We start from the raw sequence: 19,422 nt of genomic DNA, 5'->3' as shown, positions 1-19,422 counted from the left end.
AATTGTCAAGATCTTTTTTAAAGAAAATACAATGATTTAAATCAAAATGCAATTTTAGTGTTTAAGGGGTGTGATACATAGTGTCACTCCCTCGAGGAAATACACAACATCGTAGTATCTGAGTAATGGATGGATTTATTCTTATTACTTATTTAGAACTTGATGGTCTTGACGTTAATCATATCCACCATCGAACTATTCCAACATATAACAGGTCATATAGTGACTACACGTTTTATGACAACGTAAATAAAATTCATAGCAGTATGCAGGTGTAAATACACTTACTTTGCTGGCTGCACACATCAAAGAGGGAATTATTCCAGTTGAATAAAAGATACTTAAACTTAACAATACACCTCATAAGATGCCTCAACTTTAAGCTTGAAGTTAAATATTTTGGTAAAACAAAAATACAAATTCAATGATGTAAGTGAAGTGTGGGGGCTAATGACGCCCGATTACGCAAATCAGAGGTCACCAAATGAACGTTGAATCGGTGTGTAACTTTGCCAAAACAATGTCGGACTCCGTAGTTTTCTCTGGCCCCCTGCCAAATCTGACCAGTGACGACATGTACAGCCGTATGTCGTCATTCAACCGCTGGTCGTCTAGGTGGTGTCCAGCAAACGATGTGGGCTACATAGACAATTGGAAATGATTTTGGGGAAAACCTAGGCTGATTAGGAGAGATGGCATCCATCCTACTTTAGATGGCTGGTTTTATTAGACAACCAAAAGAATGACAATCCAGAGTTGAGCCTAGGATGCAGAGATCCAGTCCTACACGCCTCTCTACTCTCAACTCCCACATACCTATAGAGACATCAATTCGATTTATTTTGTCTCACTGAAACTTGGTTGCATCAGGAAATATATGTAAATCTAAATGAGTAAATCCCCCCAAGTCATATTAATTATCATGTTCCTAGAAGCACAGGCCGAGGTGGAGGAGTTGCAGCAATCTTCCATTGTAGCTTATCAATAATTCCTAGACCTAAACATAGTTATAACTCATTTGAGAGTCTTACTCTTAGCCTTTCACACCCAAACTGGAAAACTCAAAAAACACTATTATTTGTTATTGTGTACCGTCCTCCAGTCCCTTATTCAGAGTTTTTGATTGAATTTTCTGATCTTCTGTCTGATTTAGTGCTTAGCACAGATAAAGTCATTATAGTGGGTGACTTTAACATTCATGTAGATTCTGACAGTAAATAGATTTATAATAACAGACTACATAGCAGTTAGGAAAAAATTCCACTGTAGCATGTGCTTAAGTGAAAATGTTGTGAACAACAAAGCTGTCCGCGATGCCAGAACATCATATTATTCATCATTAATAGAAGAAAACAAGAACAACCCCCGTACTAAGAGCCATAGTTCTGTTGAGCCTAGTTTTCCCTTAACTCTGAGCAGCAATAACTTCATGACTTTCTTTATGAATAAATTTGTAGCTATTAGAGAAAGAATTCACCAGATCCTCCCCCTAAATATTACAGATAGATCTTCATTTACAACAGTGCTAGAGTCATCGATAAGGCCCCAATCCCTGTTAGACTGCTTTTTACCCATCGATCTCTCTGAGCTAACTTCAATTATTACCTCATCTAAACCAACAACCTGTCTGCTAGACCCTATTCCAACTAAGCTGCTCAAGGAAGCTTTACCCTTAATAGATACGTTCGTATTAGATATCATAAATCTATCTTTAGAAACAGGCTATGTACCACAGGCCTATAAGGTAGCTGTAATTAAACCACTACTTAAAAAACCCTGTCTTGACCCAGGTGTTTCAGCCAGTTACAGACCAATATCTAATCTCCACTTTATTTCTAAAATAATTGAAAAAGTAGTCACGAAACAATTATGTGATCACCTTCATAGGAATAATTTGTGTGAAGACTTTCAGTCAGGATTTAGAGTTCATCATAGTACAGAAACAGCACTGGGAAAAGTCAACAACGATCTTCTCATGGCCTCAGATAATGGACTCATCTCTATACTTGTTCTGTTAGATCTTAGTGCTGCATTCGATACCATCTTATATAGTCAGTCTGTTTTATTGCCGCTGCAGCTGTCCCTTCCGGGTGTGGCTCTTCTGGCAGTTTCTTCCTTATTTGGCCTGTTGCAGCCATTGCAGCTTGTTCCTTATTTCAGCTTCCTCCTGCTTTAGTATCTGTAAAACAACTCACATACATTCTTCACCCTACACGTACACACTCGACTTATTCAATCCTACTATTATTTGCACAATATTCTAGTCATAATATGTTCTGTGCACTTAAGCTATAATTATACAGGTTACATATGAAACTAAATTATTAATACAAATAAACCAAAAACATTAAGGCACACTCAAGTAACATTTTCCACACTATCTAAAGAACCAGATGAAAAAAATTAGATAATCAAGCTTCAAGCCTACAAGACATAAAGGTCTGGATGTCCCACAATTTTTTACTTCTAAACTCAGACAAAACTGAAGTCATAGTATTTGGGCCCAAAAATCTCAGAGATATGATGTCCAACCATATTGTTACCCTAGATGGCATAAGTCTGGCCTCCAGTACTACTGCAAGGAACCTTGGAGTTATTTCTGACTAGGATTTGTCCTTTAACTCACATATAAAACAAATCTCTAGAACAGCCTTCTTCCACCTACGGAACATGGCCAAAATTAGGAGCATCCTGTCTCAAAGTGATGCTGAAAAACTGGTCCATGCATTTGTTACCTCTAGGTTGGACTACTGTGATTCCCTACTTTCACGATGCCCCAGTAACTAAAGAGCCTTCAATTAATCCAAAATGCTGCAGCAAGAGTGCTGACTGGAACTAGCAAGAGAGATCATATTTCACCTTCACTAGCTTCTCTCCATTGGCTTCCCATTAAATCTAGAATAGAATTTAAAACCCTGCTTCTTACATATAAAGCTCTGAATGGTCAGGCTCCATCATATTTACAAGACCTCATAGCACCATATCATCCCAGTAGACCACTTCGCTCTCAGAATGCAGGCCTACTAGTGGTTCCCAGAATTTCCATAGGTAGAATAGGAGGCAGAGCCTTTACTTATCATCAACCTGCCCAATTTTTTGCTCTTTTCTTTTGTCTCTTCACTTTCCACTCACCCCTAGGGAGTTTTTCCTCTCCACTGTTGCCTATGGCCTGCTCAAGTGGGAATTGTTGGGTTCTGTCTATACATCTTTATAGTCTTGACTTTATTCTGTAAAGGGCCTTAAGATGAGTTTATTGTGAATTGGCGCTATATAAATAAAGTTGAATTAAATTAAATAATATTCATGGCATTTAAATATAGTCTTTTTTAATTTCAGAAATTTCAAATCCCTTCACTGTATATTTCCTTTTGATAGGATTTGGCTGGCAGACGCTTGACAAAATATTTCTAAGGGATTTGTTGGTGCAGTTTTGTCCCCTTCTGTTCTGGCTGTCACAGACTATGGGAAACCGCTGGAATATACCATTTCTTCCTTCACCATTGTTCTTACAGTGGTTGGCAGAGCTCCTATAATTATGTTGTATTTCTTTTCCATATATTGAATTTCAATTTTTTTGGGAGAACCCACCATAAGGCAACACATTGCCATAGTTGTCCATTAAATGAGCAACATCGCAAACAACACAAAGCAAAGTTAACTCTCCTACGGAGGGAGAAAGTAAGCACGAGGCCTGTCAGCTGACTCCGGGTGTGGTCACGTGGTTTCTTGCTGCAACGAAGCGGTGCTGAACAGATCTGCTCAAAGTTGCCTTTCACAATGGGCCTGACAGGAGCAACCATCAGTTTGTTGTATTTACTCGGTATCATCATCATCATCAGTAAAGGTATGAAAAATTACCTCTTCGTTATATTGCTTAAATGTAATGTTTTGGAACCAGCTCTGCAGATATTAATAAAGTACAGGGATCGTGTTACTTCTTGTCTTGTTTCAGCTAATTCCGAAACTAAAACTCAGCTTTACAAACGCCTGTGTTGCTTTGCTTCTTTAGTAGAATGTGAGCAACATTGTAACTGAATACCAAGTTAAACAATTTACCCAAAAATCCTACGCAGGTCTTTCCAGTCCTCTGACAGGCAAAGAAGCCTGGAACTATGTGGAAGTGAGAGACGGAGCTCACATGTTCTGGTGGCTCTACTATGCTGATAACCAGTCTGCAGGATACAAGGAGCTGCCTCTGGTCATGTGGCTGCAGGTAGAAGAGATGTTTTGTGTTGGGTGACTGTAGTTGGTTTCTAGTCCAAGTTGCAAATTTGTTTGGATGCAGCTTTACAGTGAAATGCAAATACCGAAATGTGACGTGAAGCAGGTTATAAGGCTCAGCAAGCTTATTTCCAAATCACGTAACTCTGGGAAAGCAGTGGTGCATTCAGCACACCGTTGAAACTAAAATAGGTTTTTTAAAACTATTTAGAAGTGAGTCATAGCTCCAGTTCATGTTAGTCCCATCAGGTTAGAACTGAGTCACATCTTAAAATAGGAAAACCAACATGGTAGCAAACAAAAAAAAAACCAGCAGTCTTGTTAGAAGACAGAAAATCTATGAAGGAACTGCTCAATAAACACTGTTTTATAAAAAGTTTGTGAATTACCTTGTGACCCTGTATATACAGTGTGTGTGTGTATATAAATATAAATGTATCTTAGAATTCAGCTAAATATCTCATTTCCTCGTGCATCTGTCTAACTGTTTTGTCCACGTGTCTCTAGGGGGGACCAGGAGGATCAGGAAGTGGCTTTGGAAACTTTGAGGAGATTGGACCTTTGAACAGGGACCTAGAGCCCAGAAAGACAAGTTGGGTAAGATAGTGGTGTATGGATCACTGCAGAACTCATTTTAAAATGTGACTTAATCTTATTGGAAAATGAAGCTCAGACTATTCAGAGGTGTTTATAAAGAAGATTTCCAACATGAAAAGGTCCTGGAACTAATAAGTCTGTAAAATGTTGAAAAGATGCAATTTGTGTGTGTGTGTGTAACCTTCAGGTCCAGGCAGCCAGTGTGTTATTTGTGGACAACCCTGTGGGAACTGGCTTTAGCTACACTGACCGGTCTAGTGCCTACACTACCAATGTGGCTATGGTGGCCGCTGACATGTTGGTGCTGCTCAAAAACTTCTTCATAGAGAAAGCAGAGTTCCAGGTATGTCGGATGGAGACAGAATCAGAGCTAAGAGAAAATACACATTAAATCAAAAAGATGTCTTTTAATAAATAGTAATGCTGCAAGAAGTCTCTCAAACGACATTTTATACAGGAAGCATATACTGAACTATAGCTGCCACAGCTACATTTTCAACTGCTTATTTTCTGCAGAACATTCCCTTTTACATCTTCTCTGAGTCATATGGAGGGAAGATGGCAGCTGCTATCTCCTTGGAACTGACCAAGGTGAGTTGACAGCTTTTCGAGTCACAATCTCTTCCCCCTCATGTCCCACAGATATTATTAAAGTTAAATGATGGAAGTATAGTTTATAATTAAAAATACATTAGCAAGACACACTGCTCCACTGGAAGACGTGATTCTTTATTCCAATCCGTGTGGTTGGGATATTTAAAAAACAGTATTTCCCCACATGCATGCTGGGAGCTGATGTGCAGCGGATGGATTTGGATTTGTGTATTGCCCGGTTACTAATTTACTTACCTAATATTGTTTTCATCCCAACTGGTTTATGATCTGTAGGTAAACTTCAGATAATCTAATCAGCAAACTCTGCTACAATATCCTACATTCTTTTGATTTAAATGAGCAAACTAAAATGAAAAAATACAAATGACACTCCCATAGTGTGGTTAATCTGTGTCTCTCTCATGCATCAAGGCCATAAAACAAGGTACAGTGAAATGTAACTTTGCTGGTGTGGCCCTTGGAGACTCATGGATTTCCCCACTGGGTAAGTTTTACTGAGACATTACACCTACTCTCAACACTTGGATTTTATTAAGGACTCACAGTACAAATACTCCAGACTTAACATTCTGAAGACACCAAACTATGGAAAACGACTCGCATTGAATTATGCAATAAGCAGACAAAGCACACGTTTGAAAAAGCTGCCGCTGTTTGCTGATGATGACTCGCTAAACCAATGGCAAAATCTTCATAAGCTATACATTTTATAAACTTTATAAGAGAGTCACCTTAAATAGGTATGTCTAATCCGAGGTAACTGGTCCTGTTCATGTGTTTGAGACCATCAGTGGTACTGCACTGAAGTAGTGTCATTTTTGTATTGTTGTAGTAACCTGTACTATAGAAAGAACCTTTAACTACAGTAAGTAAGGACAAACCACAGTTCGTCATTACATGCAGACTTGAAGGTCGGTGACTGTCAAATTTTAGGAGCCTGGGAAGACTGGCTTTCAAAAGGACAGTGGGCTCTGGTGTAGAGGATACCTGCCAATTAATTGATTGACTGAAACAGCTTGTATGAAATAAACTCTTACTGAGAGAGACTAATCAGGAGAAGAGAACTGGATGGAAACTTTCAGCCATCTCTTTGTGAGAGATGGAGAAGGTGAACAGATTAATTTGTGGTTACATGAAAGGGGAGGAGGCAACTCAAATTACCATGTTTTGCATAAAGACACTACAGTGCACCACACCTGTCCCCAAATCAACGGCCCCTTGCAGCTACAAGTAAATGTTCTGCACTTATATAGCGCTTTTCTACCTATTGGCACTCAAAGCGCTTTACACTGCTTCTTATTCACCCGTTCACACTCACAATCACACACACATACACCGATGGGGGAGCTGCTATGCAGCTGGCCAACACTCACCGGGAGCAGCTAAGTTGGGGTTCAGTGTCTTGCTCAAGGACACTTCGACATGTGACCGGAGGAGCCGGGGATTGAACCAACAACTGTGAGATTGGTGGACAACCGCTCTACCTTCCTGGCCACAGTCGCCCACAGTATCATACCCATTCAACCTGAGGGGACACAGGGGGGCTGGTTTGGGGGGCTTCAGTACTATTCTTTACCTGGGTCCCATTGGAACGTAGGATCACCACTAATGATGCTGATGCTTTGCTCTTGACACTGGTGGCCCCTCACATTTAAGAAGTAGCGAAACGTTGCCAGCTAAGGAGAAAGTCCAGTTGACGTGATTCAACTTTTAGAAAATCACACCTGGCAGGTTTTACCTTTTACAAAGGTAAAACTTTCTGTCGAAAAACAACTTTAATTGAGTGGGATATGGTGGGCTGGGAATTGGCTATAACATTTAGCTGCATTCTTGGGGCTGTGGAGTAGATTCATATAACAGATTACCTGTTGTAAAAGCATAAGTGGGACACATTGAGAAAATTGTTGACAGAGTATCACTGACCTCAGGAGGTGAGGGATGGCACAAATTTGTTTTGCCCCGTTTATTATATTTATGGGGACTTTTCCAGGAAGTGCTACTGAGTATGTTATTAAAGGGAGGATGAACATTAGAATAATTAGAACCTTCTCTTTAACTGGTAGGTGAAGAAGTGCTCACTGTTAACACTTGTGCTTCATCCACAGACTCTGTCATGACGTGGGGACAATACCTCTACACCACTGTAAGTAACAAACCATAGGTGACGGTTTCTGTCAATAAATGTTTGGACGCATTCAAATTCTCATCTGGCTATGGTGTCTTTTCTGTGTAGTCGCTGCTGGATGATTACGGCCTGGATGACGTCAACTCTGCGGCGGAGGCGGTGAAGCAGGCCGTGGAGCAGCAGCAGTTTGTGAAGGCCACTGAACTGTGGTCTGTGACTGAGACTGTGGTGGAGCAGGTTGGACTCGCAGCACAGCACCCACAGTTTGTTAGGAAGAGCTTCACACTTTCACACACAGAGACTTATGCAGTAGACAGTGCGCTAAATTCCTGGTGGTTTGCTGTCAGAGCTGCCTGTACGCTTTCATTTAAAATGTGGTTGTTTTTAAAGAAGGCTTGATTTTGAATGTGTCCTTTTATTAGGAACACAGGCAAAAAAACAATGTGAGCTGTTTGAGTAATTTATTTATTTATTTTTTGGGGAGAGCAACTAGACATCATATACCATAAGCCCTAATTCTTTTTGAGCCTTTATCACCATCTGGTTTTTTTTTTTTTTTAATTTTAATATTTTGGGATTATGTTTTTGGAGTCTTTCTGGCTGTAATCCACTACTAGAGAGAGTCACCACGCGACCAACTTTATTGAAATTAAAATTTTAAATTCATTTGTCACATACACAACCATACAAAGTATGAAATGTAGTATAATGCTTGTTTTGACTGTCCATATCCAAGTTCCAAAGTAGAATTAAAAAGAAAAAGTAACCTAAGGTAGAAAATAAAGAGCCTCGGTACTAAATAATCTCCATTACTACATTATTTTTCTTTGACTGGACTCGTTTCTTTGCTAACTCGTGACTCAAGGTCAACTTTTCCACATCAGTGCTGAAAGATGTATTTGGTATGGACACATATAACATACTCATTTGTCTGTTATTAATTAATTTTAGACAGATTTATACATAAATGCATCCAAAGGCTTCGCTTACTTTTTCTTGTATTACTGTATATACTATACTATAATGGGAAAATACCTGTACTTCATAAAATCCACAATGGGCCTTTTTTTTTTTTTTGACAATTTTATTTTATTTAGTTTTATTTCTTTACTGACTGTCAACGAAGACAGACACTGGGGGGGGAAATCATCGTTATCATGTAACATGCTGCGTACTGACAAACAGGCTTTGATGTAGTCTTGTTTTGGCAGAACACCAATGGAGTGAACTTCTACAACATCCTCACTCAACAACCGGATGAGAGACGCTTCTCTTCAGCAGAATCGAACTACATTGGTAAGAGAATATCATAATTTCAGGAAATGTTATACTGTAAAAAAAACAAAACATCTGTATCTTTGTATCTGATCTTTTTTTTAGCTCAAACTTTTAAAATATGATATCTCTTTAAAGTTTTGCACTGTTCTAATGTTTCTCATTTCCACAAGCTCTGCAGACACATCGCCACATTGCTCCCCTCCACGCCCAATCACTGAGTGAGCTTATGAACGGACCAATCCGGAAGAAACTGGGTATCATACCTCACAATGTCACCTGGGGAGGTACTGTATCCAAACAGTTACTGTGTCCTATATGATTTGTCACCTGACATCCATGATACTTTCCTAACTTTGTACACATATTCCCTTCTCTTGTCCTCTCTCCGGGCTTCGTCCAGGCCAGGCTGAGCAGGTGTTCAGTTACATGGCAGGAGACTTCATGAGACCAGTAGTGGACATAGTGGACCAGCTGCTAACTGCTGGAGTCAATGTGACCGTCTACAATGGACAGTTGGACCTCATAGTGGACACCATGGGTAAGTTACTGACGGCTGGTTTATGTTTTCTGTCAGTGTGATGTAAAACTGCTGAGGTTTCTAACGTGTATTTTGGTCTGTCTCATGACTCTGTACTCACAGGTCAGGAGCTGTGGGTGAAGCGGCTGAAGTGGGAGGGCCTACCTGGATTTAATAAGCTAAGGTGGACTGCCCTGGATGACCCCACCTCCCCAGGAATCACAGGAGCTTTCTACAAGACTTACAAGAATTTTGCTTTCTATTGGATCCTCAAAGCTGGTCACATGGTAATACATGTGTATTCAGTTTGTGGAATACACATACAACACACACTGTGATTCAGACCAGAAAGTTATTGAATGGGATAACATTTAATAATAAGGCTGCTGAGTGTGTCTATGTTTATTGTCAACAAATAGCATAAGTAGAAAGTGTGCATCATTGTGCAACACTGATGCTGGCTACTTCTAACTGCCACCTGGTCTAAAGATCAGTAACATACAGAAGATAAACACTTTAGGAAGGTCCCTGACTTCACGTTTAAAGTAAACTGAGATGAGTTCCTTTTTGATTTTGGCTGCACTTTTCTGAATGTGGCTGTATCACTGACCTATAACAATATTACCTGCTCCAACGTGAGCTCATTTCAGCTTTGTTGCCCCGGTAACACGACGACAGCTTTGCTTTTCCTTCTCAAAAAAACTACTTTGCCACTAAAGGAGACTGGCATTTTTTTTTTTTTATTCCTTTTCATTAACACCCATCCCAAGTGTCACAGAAGTAGACAAATTGATTCCACAATTTACAGAACTGAGTTGGGGATTAAGAATTTTAAATATGGAATGTACGGTTAACAGTTGTTAACTACAATACATGTCATTAACAACCGTGCATGTGCAGGGATCTTAAAAAATATAAAGCAACCTTTAAGGCATAAGGGTGTTTACTGTTAAAATACCTTAAACACTGTACAAAATGAAATGATGTAACTTTAGTACATTACAAGAATTAAAAGTGTAGTTTTGAAATTGCAAGTGTTCTGTTTTCACAGATTCCCTCAGACCAGGGACCTATGGCCTTGCAGATGCTGAAGATGATCACTAATCAGGTCTGATCTCCCCACTTTGATGCCAGCTGGAATGGCTCTGACAATCACAATGATCATATGACATTTGTTTTTAGTTTTTAGAATTCGAATTTCTGCTAAATGATTTGTGTAAATTTCAGCACCAATGCCAATAAAGATTTTTTTTTTACCACATTAAGGTTCAGGGTAACTTTATTATGGGGGCTATTTCATTCACAGCCATCAGTACTAAATGACATAAAACAAGACAAGTGAACCTCAAACCAATAATAATCTCAGTTAACGTTGGACTCAAAGCAACAAGAGTAAATGACCTTTTAAGCCTTTAATACATTTTATACTGTAATAAAGTCACTTTCTGACATTGAACAAAAGAATCATTGTAAAATATATATGTATAATATATACATTTAACAAGGTACTATAATTAATGTTTTTCAAGTATTTGCAATTTCTATTCCTGCCTATTCCAAAGAGACTAAGTATTCTTTTATTTCAATGTCATCCTCAAAAGGCATAATTTTCCACTAACAATCCTTAACATGAAGGGAAATCTGTGTCAGCAGAGGCTGAAGGTGCAATTTGCTTAGGCACATACCGTAAAAGTCCACATATATTTTCATAATTTTGGCTCTGTATGCCACCAGTGTAAAAGAACACGATGTAAGGGAAATTACAACTATTTTAAACATTGAGCTGCAATTTGCTAAATTGGTGACGTGCAAACTGTGTAACTATTATAATTTAATCTACAGCTCTAATGAAAGGTTTGATTTGATTCAAAAGCTTGAGAAAATTGAGTAAGCATTTAAAAAGATAATTCGTCTTAACTTGAAAATGGTTCGACAGACTCCTTTCTGCCGCACCATTTCTGAAAGAGAAAGAGCAACACCCTGGTAACAGTTATTTAAAGTCATTGTTTGATGTCCTCTGAGTAGCTGAGGGTTCTTCGTCCCCAGTGGCTTTCTGGGACTGAAAAGCCATTCTTGATCACTGGCTCCACCACCAGCTCCAGCAGGCCAGGGGGCTCCGGCACGGCCAGCTCCGTGACCCGAAACAGATCTGAATATGCCCGTCCCACCAAAACCAGCTGACCCGAGGGGATTCGGGGATTGGGTCCTCTTAGATGTCGCCAGTACACCCTGAAGTAGCGTACAAGCTTAGTAGGGTATTGCCAGCGCAAGGTGGCATTAAGGTGCAGTATGGGAGAGCTGGAATCTAGGGAGTTACTGGCACCACGCAGCCACACCACATCGTAAATGCACAAGCCCTGAACCTGATCAGAGGGAGCCTGCAAATTGGCTACATCCAATAGCTTGTAAAGAGAGACAGAGACAAGGGGATTAAACAGAGAAGAACTCTCAGGTGTTAAAACTATACTACATTCACTACTAAATGAAAGTCTCACCATGATCTCTCCCACCCTGCAGCTGAAGGGTGTCCCCTGAAGCTCTTCGTTCTTCTGGATGCTCAAAGAAACTTCTCTCAGAGCACAGCTACCGAGCTCCAACTGCCAAAATCTGCAGGCAGTGATATGTAGAGGACAGAAGCAACATGGATTTAACTAAATGTTTCAGGGGTTTAGTCCCCCGTCTCACACAGACAAGCTTTTATTGTAATCCATCCGTATGCATTAAGCCCAGTTTCCTGTGTTTGTGTGTAACCAGTGTGATTTGATACTGGGATGGGTGTGTTTCTAGGGGATATATAATCAGTGCGGCTCCTTGAACACCTCCTGTGTAGACTTTTACAGAGCTTCGGAGCTACTGCTGCTAATGTGCTCCCCACATTATGTCTTGTGTGTAGGCAACTTGCCTTACCTCACCAACCAGCCATCTGGATCTGAGTTTTCACACAGCTGAGAGAAGTGGCTCAGCAGTGGGTGCCCCTCTTGCAATAATGAAGGAGAAACACTGGTAACTGAAGACACAAACAAACACGTTGAGTTCGTACTTGGAAATAACTGACTGAACATTAAACTCATGGAGGGGAGACCTCTTCTGGTTTGGGTGTGTGTGGCAGCCAGCGGAACCCACCAAGACAACCTGGCTAGGGAGGATTGAAACCGAAATCAGGTGGGTACACCAGGTGTGTGTGAAAGAGTGTGAGGCCGGCTGGGGCTGTGTATGTGTGTAAAGAAGACAGGGGAGGCAGGATAACAGTCCAAGGTGAGGGGGTCATAACCCATTCAGGCACCACTGTACATTTATTTGTATTTAGAGCCTATTTACCTTCATGTTTGTCCTTTAACTCTGTAGTCAAATAACCAAAGCCTAAGTCTGAGAGACAAACCACCTTTCAGAACCACAGGAGACATTATGCATCACAGTAAGAGCCTTACATGTCATAATAATTAATACAAACTCATTATAACCTCCTGCACCTCATAATCACCCTTCAAAGGATAGGTTGCTATGGACAATGGGGGGACTGTAACTCACGTTTGTCATCTGTAATGTCCATGTGTGTACTACCATCTGTTGTCTTCAGCTCCACAGAGACGGTAGTCCCAGCAGAAACCTTATAGACGAGGACCAGCAGGGTGTTGGATAGCAGGGGTACATGGAGAGAGAAGATCCTGATACGTACAAAACAGTCAGAGCAATGGTAAGATCACCTTTTTCCCACAATGTGAAAAGGTGAAGAGAAATCACACACACTTGGCACAAACTGGTGATGTTTCAGAGGCCGGGAGAAGCCCCTCCAGCAACAGCGAGGAACCACCATTCCATGCATCCTCCGTGCAGCCCCGGCTTCTCAACCAGCCTTGACCTTCCAACTCTCTGTGATAGTAAAGCGGTTGCACCTCCTGGGCAGTCAGGTTGAACCAGCTCCTCCTCGTCTCATGCTGCAAGCATGGAAACAAGTAATCCAGCAAGCAAATTATACATGATACTACTAGTTTTATGGAACAACTTCACACTGTAGCACTGTGGTCACATATTCATTAGCACTAGAACTGAACAAATACACAGAGAGAAGCATTTTTATCAAGTGTGTCAGAGGGGCGCAATATGCCAGATCCATGTAGGGCTGTGTATAGCCAAAGTTAAGAGTTGTAACAAATTGTGAATAAAATTGCACTGTAAGTAGACTGTTGAAAACGTAACTGATGTAAATGATGGCAAATGAAAACAAAAAGTATTTTTGTATTCACTTCATTGTGTCGCACCATTCTTGGCTTTTTCTACCTGCACTTTATCTAATATTGTACACGTTAAAATATCATTCCAGTAGTGGTCTTATCCACAACCTCATTTTCAAAAAAGTTGGGACATTGTGTACTATGTTAATAAAAAGAGAATACAGTGACTTGCAAATCATTATAGACATATTTTGTTTGTAAATAGTATGACGCGACGTATCAGGCCTATCACGTAGCAGAGCAGGACACAACATGATTCTGTAGTGGAAATCACTGCACGTACACCTGGACAACACTCTCAATAAACACAGTTTGTCTCCGCATCCACAAATGTAAGTTAAAACCGAACCGTGCACAGAAACAACCATATAGAAACAAGATACAAAAACGCTACCATCTACTCAGAGCCTGAGCTCATTTAAAATGGACTGAGGTGAAGTAGACAACTGCAACTAGCATCTGACTTGTTATCAGTGCACATGTCAAAGTCAAAATTCAGCAGCTACAATGGTGTGGGGCTGCATTAATGAACACAGCCTGGGTAATTTACACATCTTAGAAGGCCTGATTAATGATGAAAGATACATACAGATTTTAGATGTATGTTGCCATCGAGGCAACATCTTTTTCATGAAAGGTTTGTTTATTATAGGAACACTATGTCCAACCACTTTCTGCACATATTAGATCAGCAGGGCTCTGTAGTAAAAACCAACCTACCTGTAGTCAAGACTTGTTACCTACCTAAAACTTTAGGAGCATTATAAATCAAAAAACGTGATAAAATAGGAGCTGAACTGTTAAGCAGCTGAAATCCTTTATCAAGCAATAATGAGAAAATATTGCTTTCAAAATTAAAGCAACCAAAATTATTATATTACATCTAACCTAACTAGATCTTTTGTTTGGTGCGAAAAAATGTAAAACCAGTGTCGCATTTTTTTTTTTTTTTAATAGACAGAGGACGTGACGATTCACGTTCGACTATGAAAATTCTTACTCATGGACACAGCAGCCCAACTTTTTAGAAACAGTGTTCTATTTCCCCAACTCCTTGTGTACCTTTCCTCTGCAGTAGATAGCCTTCCCAAAGCCCTGGCAGAAGGAGGAGATGAAGGGGAGAGATGAAGTTGGCCGGTGGATGTACAGATAGTCTGATAGTAGAGCCCAGAACCTGTAAGACGTTAGGGAACATCTCAGACAAAATGGGATTCTCTCCTTCCACCAACTACCATGCACACAGTTGTTGTCCATCTGTGTACTCATGTAATGGTTAACATGTTTGTAAATGTCACATTGATCTCACTTGTCCTGATTCTTGCAGAATTCGGTCTTGTCATCGTGGGTCTCGTACACCCAGCCTGGAGCAAAGATGGCTGCAGAGAAGTTGTGTTTTCTGATGAGCTCCAGGGACTGCAGACAAAAGGAACAAGAAGCTTAGTGGCATTGATGTGCTAGGGATTAAAGTTCATGCTCAAACAGACGTACATTATCCACAGTATGTACCTTATTAGTTTCAAACTTTCCTCCCACAACATCACCTCGAGCAAACACGTCCACCCCGACGTAAACGTCAGCCCAGCGGCCTTGGATCTCACTGTAATCTCTCATCAACTCCAGGTTGTGCTCAGTCCAGTTGTAGTTGGTGAAGAAACCATCACAGGCATCGAAATACATCCTAATATGAGCCATTCACATAAAGTATTTCATAGGTAAGTTATTAACAAATTTATGAACTAAAAAAACTAGTCTACAAAATGGGCCTGTTATTATTAACTAAATGTAATGGTTTACCATTTATATTGCGTTTTGTGACTAATTTTAATGTTTGCAAAATGTTTTCACAAAAGAAAAATGTCTCTACTTGTTGGACTGGTTGAGTTCATTCTGCCATTTCAGCTGTCCGCTCTCAATGACACTGTCGTACCACAGGATCATGCTGCCAGAGACTCGCTCATGCATCTGGTCGGTCAGATACCGGAGGAACAAAGGTGTGTTCTTCACTGCCGCCTCCTGCAAGCAGAGCACATCACCCTCAGCCTGTTTGTTGACTGTAACAGAGGATACTATGAAGGGGAAGAAAAAGCGGTTTGCCCTCCGTGTGCAGAAATAACCTCATACAAGTTCTATCTGTGTGAGGAGGAAGTTTGGACCAATGTTCCTCACAGTGGACATGTAGGAGTAGAGCTCTGTTTAGATAGAACTTGTTGAGTATTATTAGTTTAAGCATTTTTCTTAAATCACTTCTACTTTTGTCTGTGAGTCTTGTTCATTTGACTGTTTCACATCAGATTCACATCAAACTCTCTTACCTGGACAAAGTTGTCAGAAATTCCTCATTTCAAATGTATTTTTCAAACGTATTAGTGACACCTGTTAACAAGGAGTTGTGCAGCCATTTGATTTGATAGTAACATAACATAATACATTCCCCTCTGTACTGTACGCTTAGTAAAGTTTCACAGAATATTAATTTAGCATTATGTTTGCTGTTGTTGTTGTCTGTGGCGGCAAACAACAGACCTGTTTACATGAGTGGCTCTTGCATGAGTCTCGTTGTCTTTTTCTTTGCTTTTGGCTTAGATGAAGATCAGATCTCACTTCATGACTAACCTATCTAGAAAACCAGGCCCTTCCAAATAGTTCACATACTTTGTAATACCACATTCAGCATGAGAAATTCTTGGTATTGTGGTTAGGGCCATTGTAAAAGTATTTGACTTACACTTAGGGGGTTCTCAATGTTAATGAGCCAGCCATCAAAGCCATAAGAGTAGCTGATCTGAACCAGCTTATCAGCAACTGCCCTGTACGACTCCTCATCTTTCAGGAAGGACTCACACATGGTGGCTCCATCAGTCCACTCTGTGATGAATGTCCCTAGAAGACAACAGAAATGGTGACAGAAAACATGACAGAAATCAAATATCTTCTAACATTTATATATTTGTTAGAAAAAAGTTTGAAATAGTCAGATTACATAATATTATAATATTTCAAAATAAATGTTTTTTTGTAATTAACATTGGCCAATCGTTTCTTAAGTTGTGACTTATTCATGTTGGTGCAATATTTGTCAGAAAGGTTTTTAGAAGCGAGCACACATTGGCAGACAGACGAGATATCAAAGCCAATTCAAATAGTTTTTTTTTGCTGATAAGATATAATTTGAGCTGCAGCAGTATAATTTATGTCAATAATTTGCTAGTGCCAAATGCATGATGTTGTATCATATTACAGACAGGTTATCACGGTAAAGTAAAAAAGAAAGCAAATTGGACACTTTTTGTGTTATTTTGAGCCTTGACACTCACCGATAACTGTGACTCCATGTTTGTGTGCAGCATTGGTCCACACAGCAGGAGGAATAGTCACTAGGTTGTGTGAGAAGTAATTAAAAATATCAATGTACTGCCAGTGGTAGAAGGAGTACGGAGCTTCTGAGCTTGTTCCCTGAACAAACCTTCAAAGACAGAAGAAAGCATGACAGAGATTATAGCACAAGAGCCACAGTACCATTTGATACAACTACCAAATAGATACTGACATATGTTCATCATTACAGCGAAATTTTAAAAAATGGCTTCACAAGATCACATAAAACATAATTTGAGCCCAAATGATAATGATTTGATATGTACTGTACCACATTCCAAAATACCTGGTGTAGCCAATTTACAAAAAGTGTAAACAAATGTATTTAAAATGAAAAACCCAACAGTGCACAGCATAATTGGCTGACGTTCAAATTTATGATCATCTCTTAATATAGGCAAGACAAAGAATAACAGGAGTAACACAACCCAGCATTTACTTTTTGTTTTTATGGCTTAAAACGTGCCATGAACAGCGTTTTTACTCAAAAGAGGCCAGTGTCAGTGTTTTTTCAGATACTTTACATTATATGACCACTAGGATGGGGAATTGCTTTCTTCTAAGCTTGACTGTCCTACACAGGCCGTCAAATCACTTTTCCATCCAACATCAGCACTGCACCTCAGTAATGCTGATTATGACAAGATAAGGGACCTTTAGCATTTAAGATTCAACAGTTCTAGTAGTCTCTGCTCTAAATTGTGTTGAGACAGACTAATATGGCAGCTGGGATATGCTCCAGCTCCCTGCAACCCTAAACAGGATAAGTGTTCACAGATAATGAATGGAAGTGTGATTCATACCGGTCATCCAGGTACCCGCCCATCATGTCGTGAGAAACCAATGTCCGACGTGGACAACTGGCTAGAGGAGGCTCCCGAAGTGCCAGAGGGACTCCAGCCACATTAAAGAGGTTTGCCTCACTTAATTTCCATGACAGTAGCTCATCTAAAGTCTGAAGACCACAGCTGATTGGTTCAGTGGTGTCGCCATCATAATGTTTGGCTGGAAGAGAACAGAATGAGGAAGGTTATTGGAGTTTGATGTCAATTCAGGCAGAGTTTAAAGCTGGAATACTGGCAATATAGTGACCTGACCTGGTAATGGTGAAGCTATATACTTGATAACTTCATGGATACTGTCTGAATCCATAGGTTGATCCAAACAAGACTCCAACCTGGTGAAAGGAAAAGTTGGCATTTTCGATTGCAACTGAGAATATTCTGTTGTACAGCAAATATAAATCGGAGTAGTAAAACGTCTAAACTGGAGATCCAATAGTATTCAACCAAAAACGGACACAGCAGCAAGTAGAGACGAGAAATAAACAATCAATAATAAATACCAGCTGTGCAAGCTGATTGCTCAGGTACATTGATTAGGCTGATGATGTCACAGGTCACAGTTTGTGACATTTAATAAACAACACAAATGTACAAACAAGGCTCACAACAATATCCAAACAACCTCGTCAAACATTTTGTAATTTGTTTGTATATATGTGAAGATACAGTGACATCATTACTCCGGTTGTAGCTCAGGATGAGCTTTATCAAGTACGAGAAAATAACCCTGATGATGTCCTGGGTTACGTCAGCTTAGAGGTGAAGAATTATTAACCAGAGATGTGTATTTAATTGTACTCTCGCTTAGTGTAATTGCATTACTTAGTTGCAGGAGCATCGCTTTAAGGTCAGGAATTATGTAGACATCTGATAAATGTCACATAACGGTACTAAGGAATTCTAGTAGGCTGCTACTTTCATATAAAACAGCCTTAAGAGAAAGTTAATCATTTGTACTTTATGACTTTTAATTCTCAATAACAATTGTCTTGCTTATACTTATTACATTAGTAATTACTAAGCTGTAAGAGCAACTTTTCGTTAGCCAGGGTGTTAAAATTGTTAAAATGCGTGAAAGAGTGTTGAAATTTTTAACTTAAAATCTACATTGTTCATAAAGTAACGTTATAAAGAAACCATAAAACTAGGAACCCGTTGATTTAGAAATTTTAGTTCAGTCACCGTTAACTCACAGGAAGTAGACTCTGTGACATGAAATCAAAAGTAAAAGCGGTAACGTTACCGAGTGGGCTCCGTTTTGTCCCTCTTTACACCGACATCCTCATTATCTTTCCCGTCCTCTCGCTTTCTTCGCAAAGGATTCTTGTTTGCATCCACAGCCAGAGCCATTTCCTTCAACGAAGCCGAGAAAGCGTAGAAATACTAGGAACAAGGAAACAGAGAAGTGCAGTTGCTGCTTCTTCTTCTTCCTCTTTCAGTTAACACTTAATCTCTTCTCCGTGGGCAAACACGTTTTACCGCCCCCTTGTGGAAGAAGACTGTCATGGTATTTTTTCTCTGCTCCAGCTCTGCTCAGCTCACCTCAGAACATCACTTGATCTGTGTCAGACAAAACGTCGTGTCTCGTATTTAGCTGAATGTATTTTATACCTGTTA

The 19,422-nt window shown here is 39.9% G+C and overlaps 2 protein-coding genes across 3 annotated transcripts; one reads left to right on the top strand and one right to left on the bottom strand.

The window, feature by feature from the left end:
- The first annotated feature begins 3,690 nt into the window (after nucleotides 1–3,690).
- Nucleotides 3,691–10,614, top strand: scpep1 (serine carboxypeptidase 1). Its single transcript, XM_067476013.1, has 13 exons — nucleotides 3,691–3,844; nucleotides 4,074–4,213; nucleotides 4,729–4,818; nucleotides 5,006–5,161; nucleotides 5,335–5,409; nucleotides 5,845–5,917; nucleotides 7,539–7,576; nucleotides 7,667–7,795; nucleotides 8,770–8,854; nucleotides 9,007–9,120; nucleotides 9,237–9,374; nucleotides 9,477–9,640; nucleotides 10,405–10,614. The coding sequence occupies exons 1-13, from the start codon at nucleotides 3,778–3,780 to the stop codon at nucleotides 10,465–10,467; spliced, it is 1,332 nt and encodes a 443-aa protein (XP_067332114.1). The 5' UTR covers nucleotides 3,691–3,777; the 3' UTR covers nucleotides 10,468–10,614.
- Nucleotides 10,615–10,750: 136 nt separating this feature from the next.
- Nucleotides 10,751–19,251, bottom strand: engase (endo-beta-N-acetylglucosaminidase). 2 transcript variants are annotated; one of them, XM_067476007.1, is made up of 15 exons: nucleotides 19,049–19,251; nucleotides 18,058–18,137; nucleotides 17,764–17,965; nucleotides 16,900–17,048; nucleotides 16,311–16,465; nucleotides 15,450–15,598; nucleotides 15,092–15,263; nucleotides 14,892–14,998; nucleotides 14,648–14,759; nucleotides 13,101–13,288; nucleotides 12,882–13,018; nucleotides 12,672–12,719; nucleotides 12,261–12,360; nucleotides 11,849–11,960; nucleotides 10,751–11,755 (listed from the first exon to the last, which is right to left on the bottom strand). In XM_067476007.1, the coding sequence occupies exons 1-15, from the start codon at nucleotides 19,153–19,155 to the stop codon at nucleotides 11,354–11,356; spliced, it is 2,220 nt and encodes a 739-aa protein (XP_067332108.1). In that variant the 5' UTR covers nucleotides 19,156–19,251; the 3' UTR covers nucleotides 10,751–11,353. The 2 variants fall into 2 exon arrangements, with proteins under 2 accessions (XP_067332108.1, XP_067332110.1); XM_067476009.1 differs by lacking the exon at nucleotides 12,672–12,719 and having other exon boundaries at nucleotides 19,049–19,250.
- Nucleotides 19,252–19,422: the final 171 nt, after the last annotated feature.

Source organism: Channa argus, chromosome 15 (assembly GCF_033026475.1).
Source record: "Channa argus isolate prfri chromosome 15, Channa argus male v1.0, whole genome shotgun sequence".
In the NCBI taxonomy this organism is placed as follows: Eukaryota; Metazoa; Chordata; class Actinopteri; order Anabantiformes; family Channidae; genus Channa; species Channa argus.
This window is presented reverse-complemented; position numbering and strand designations above follow the sequence as displayed.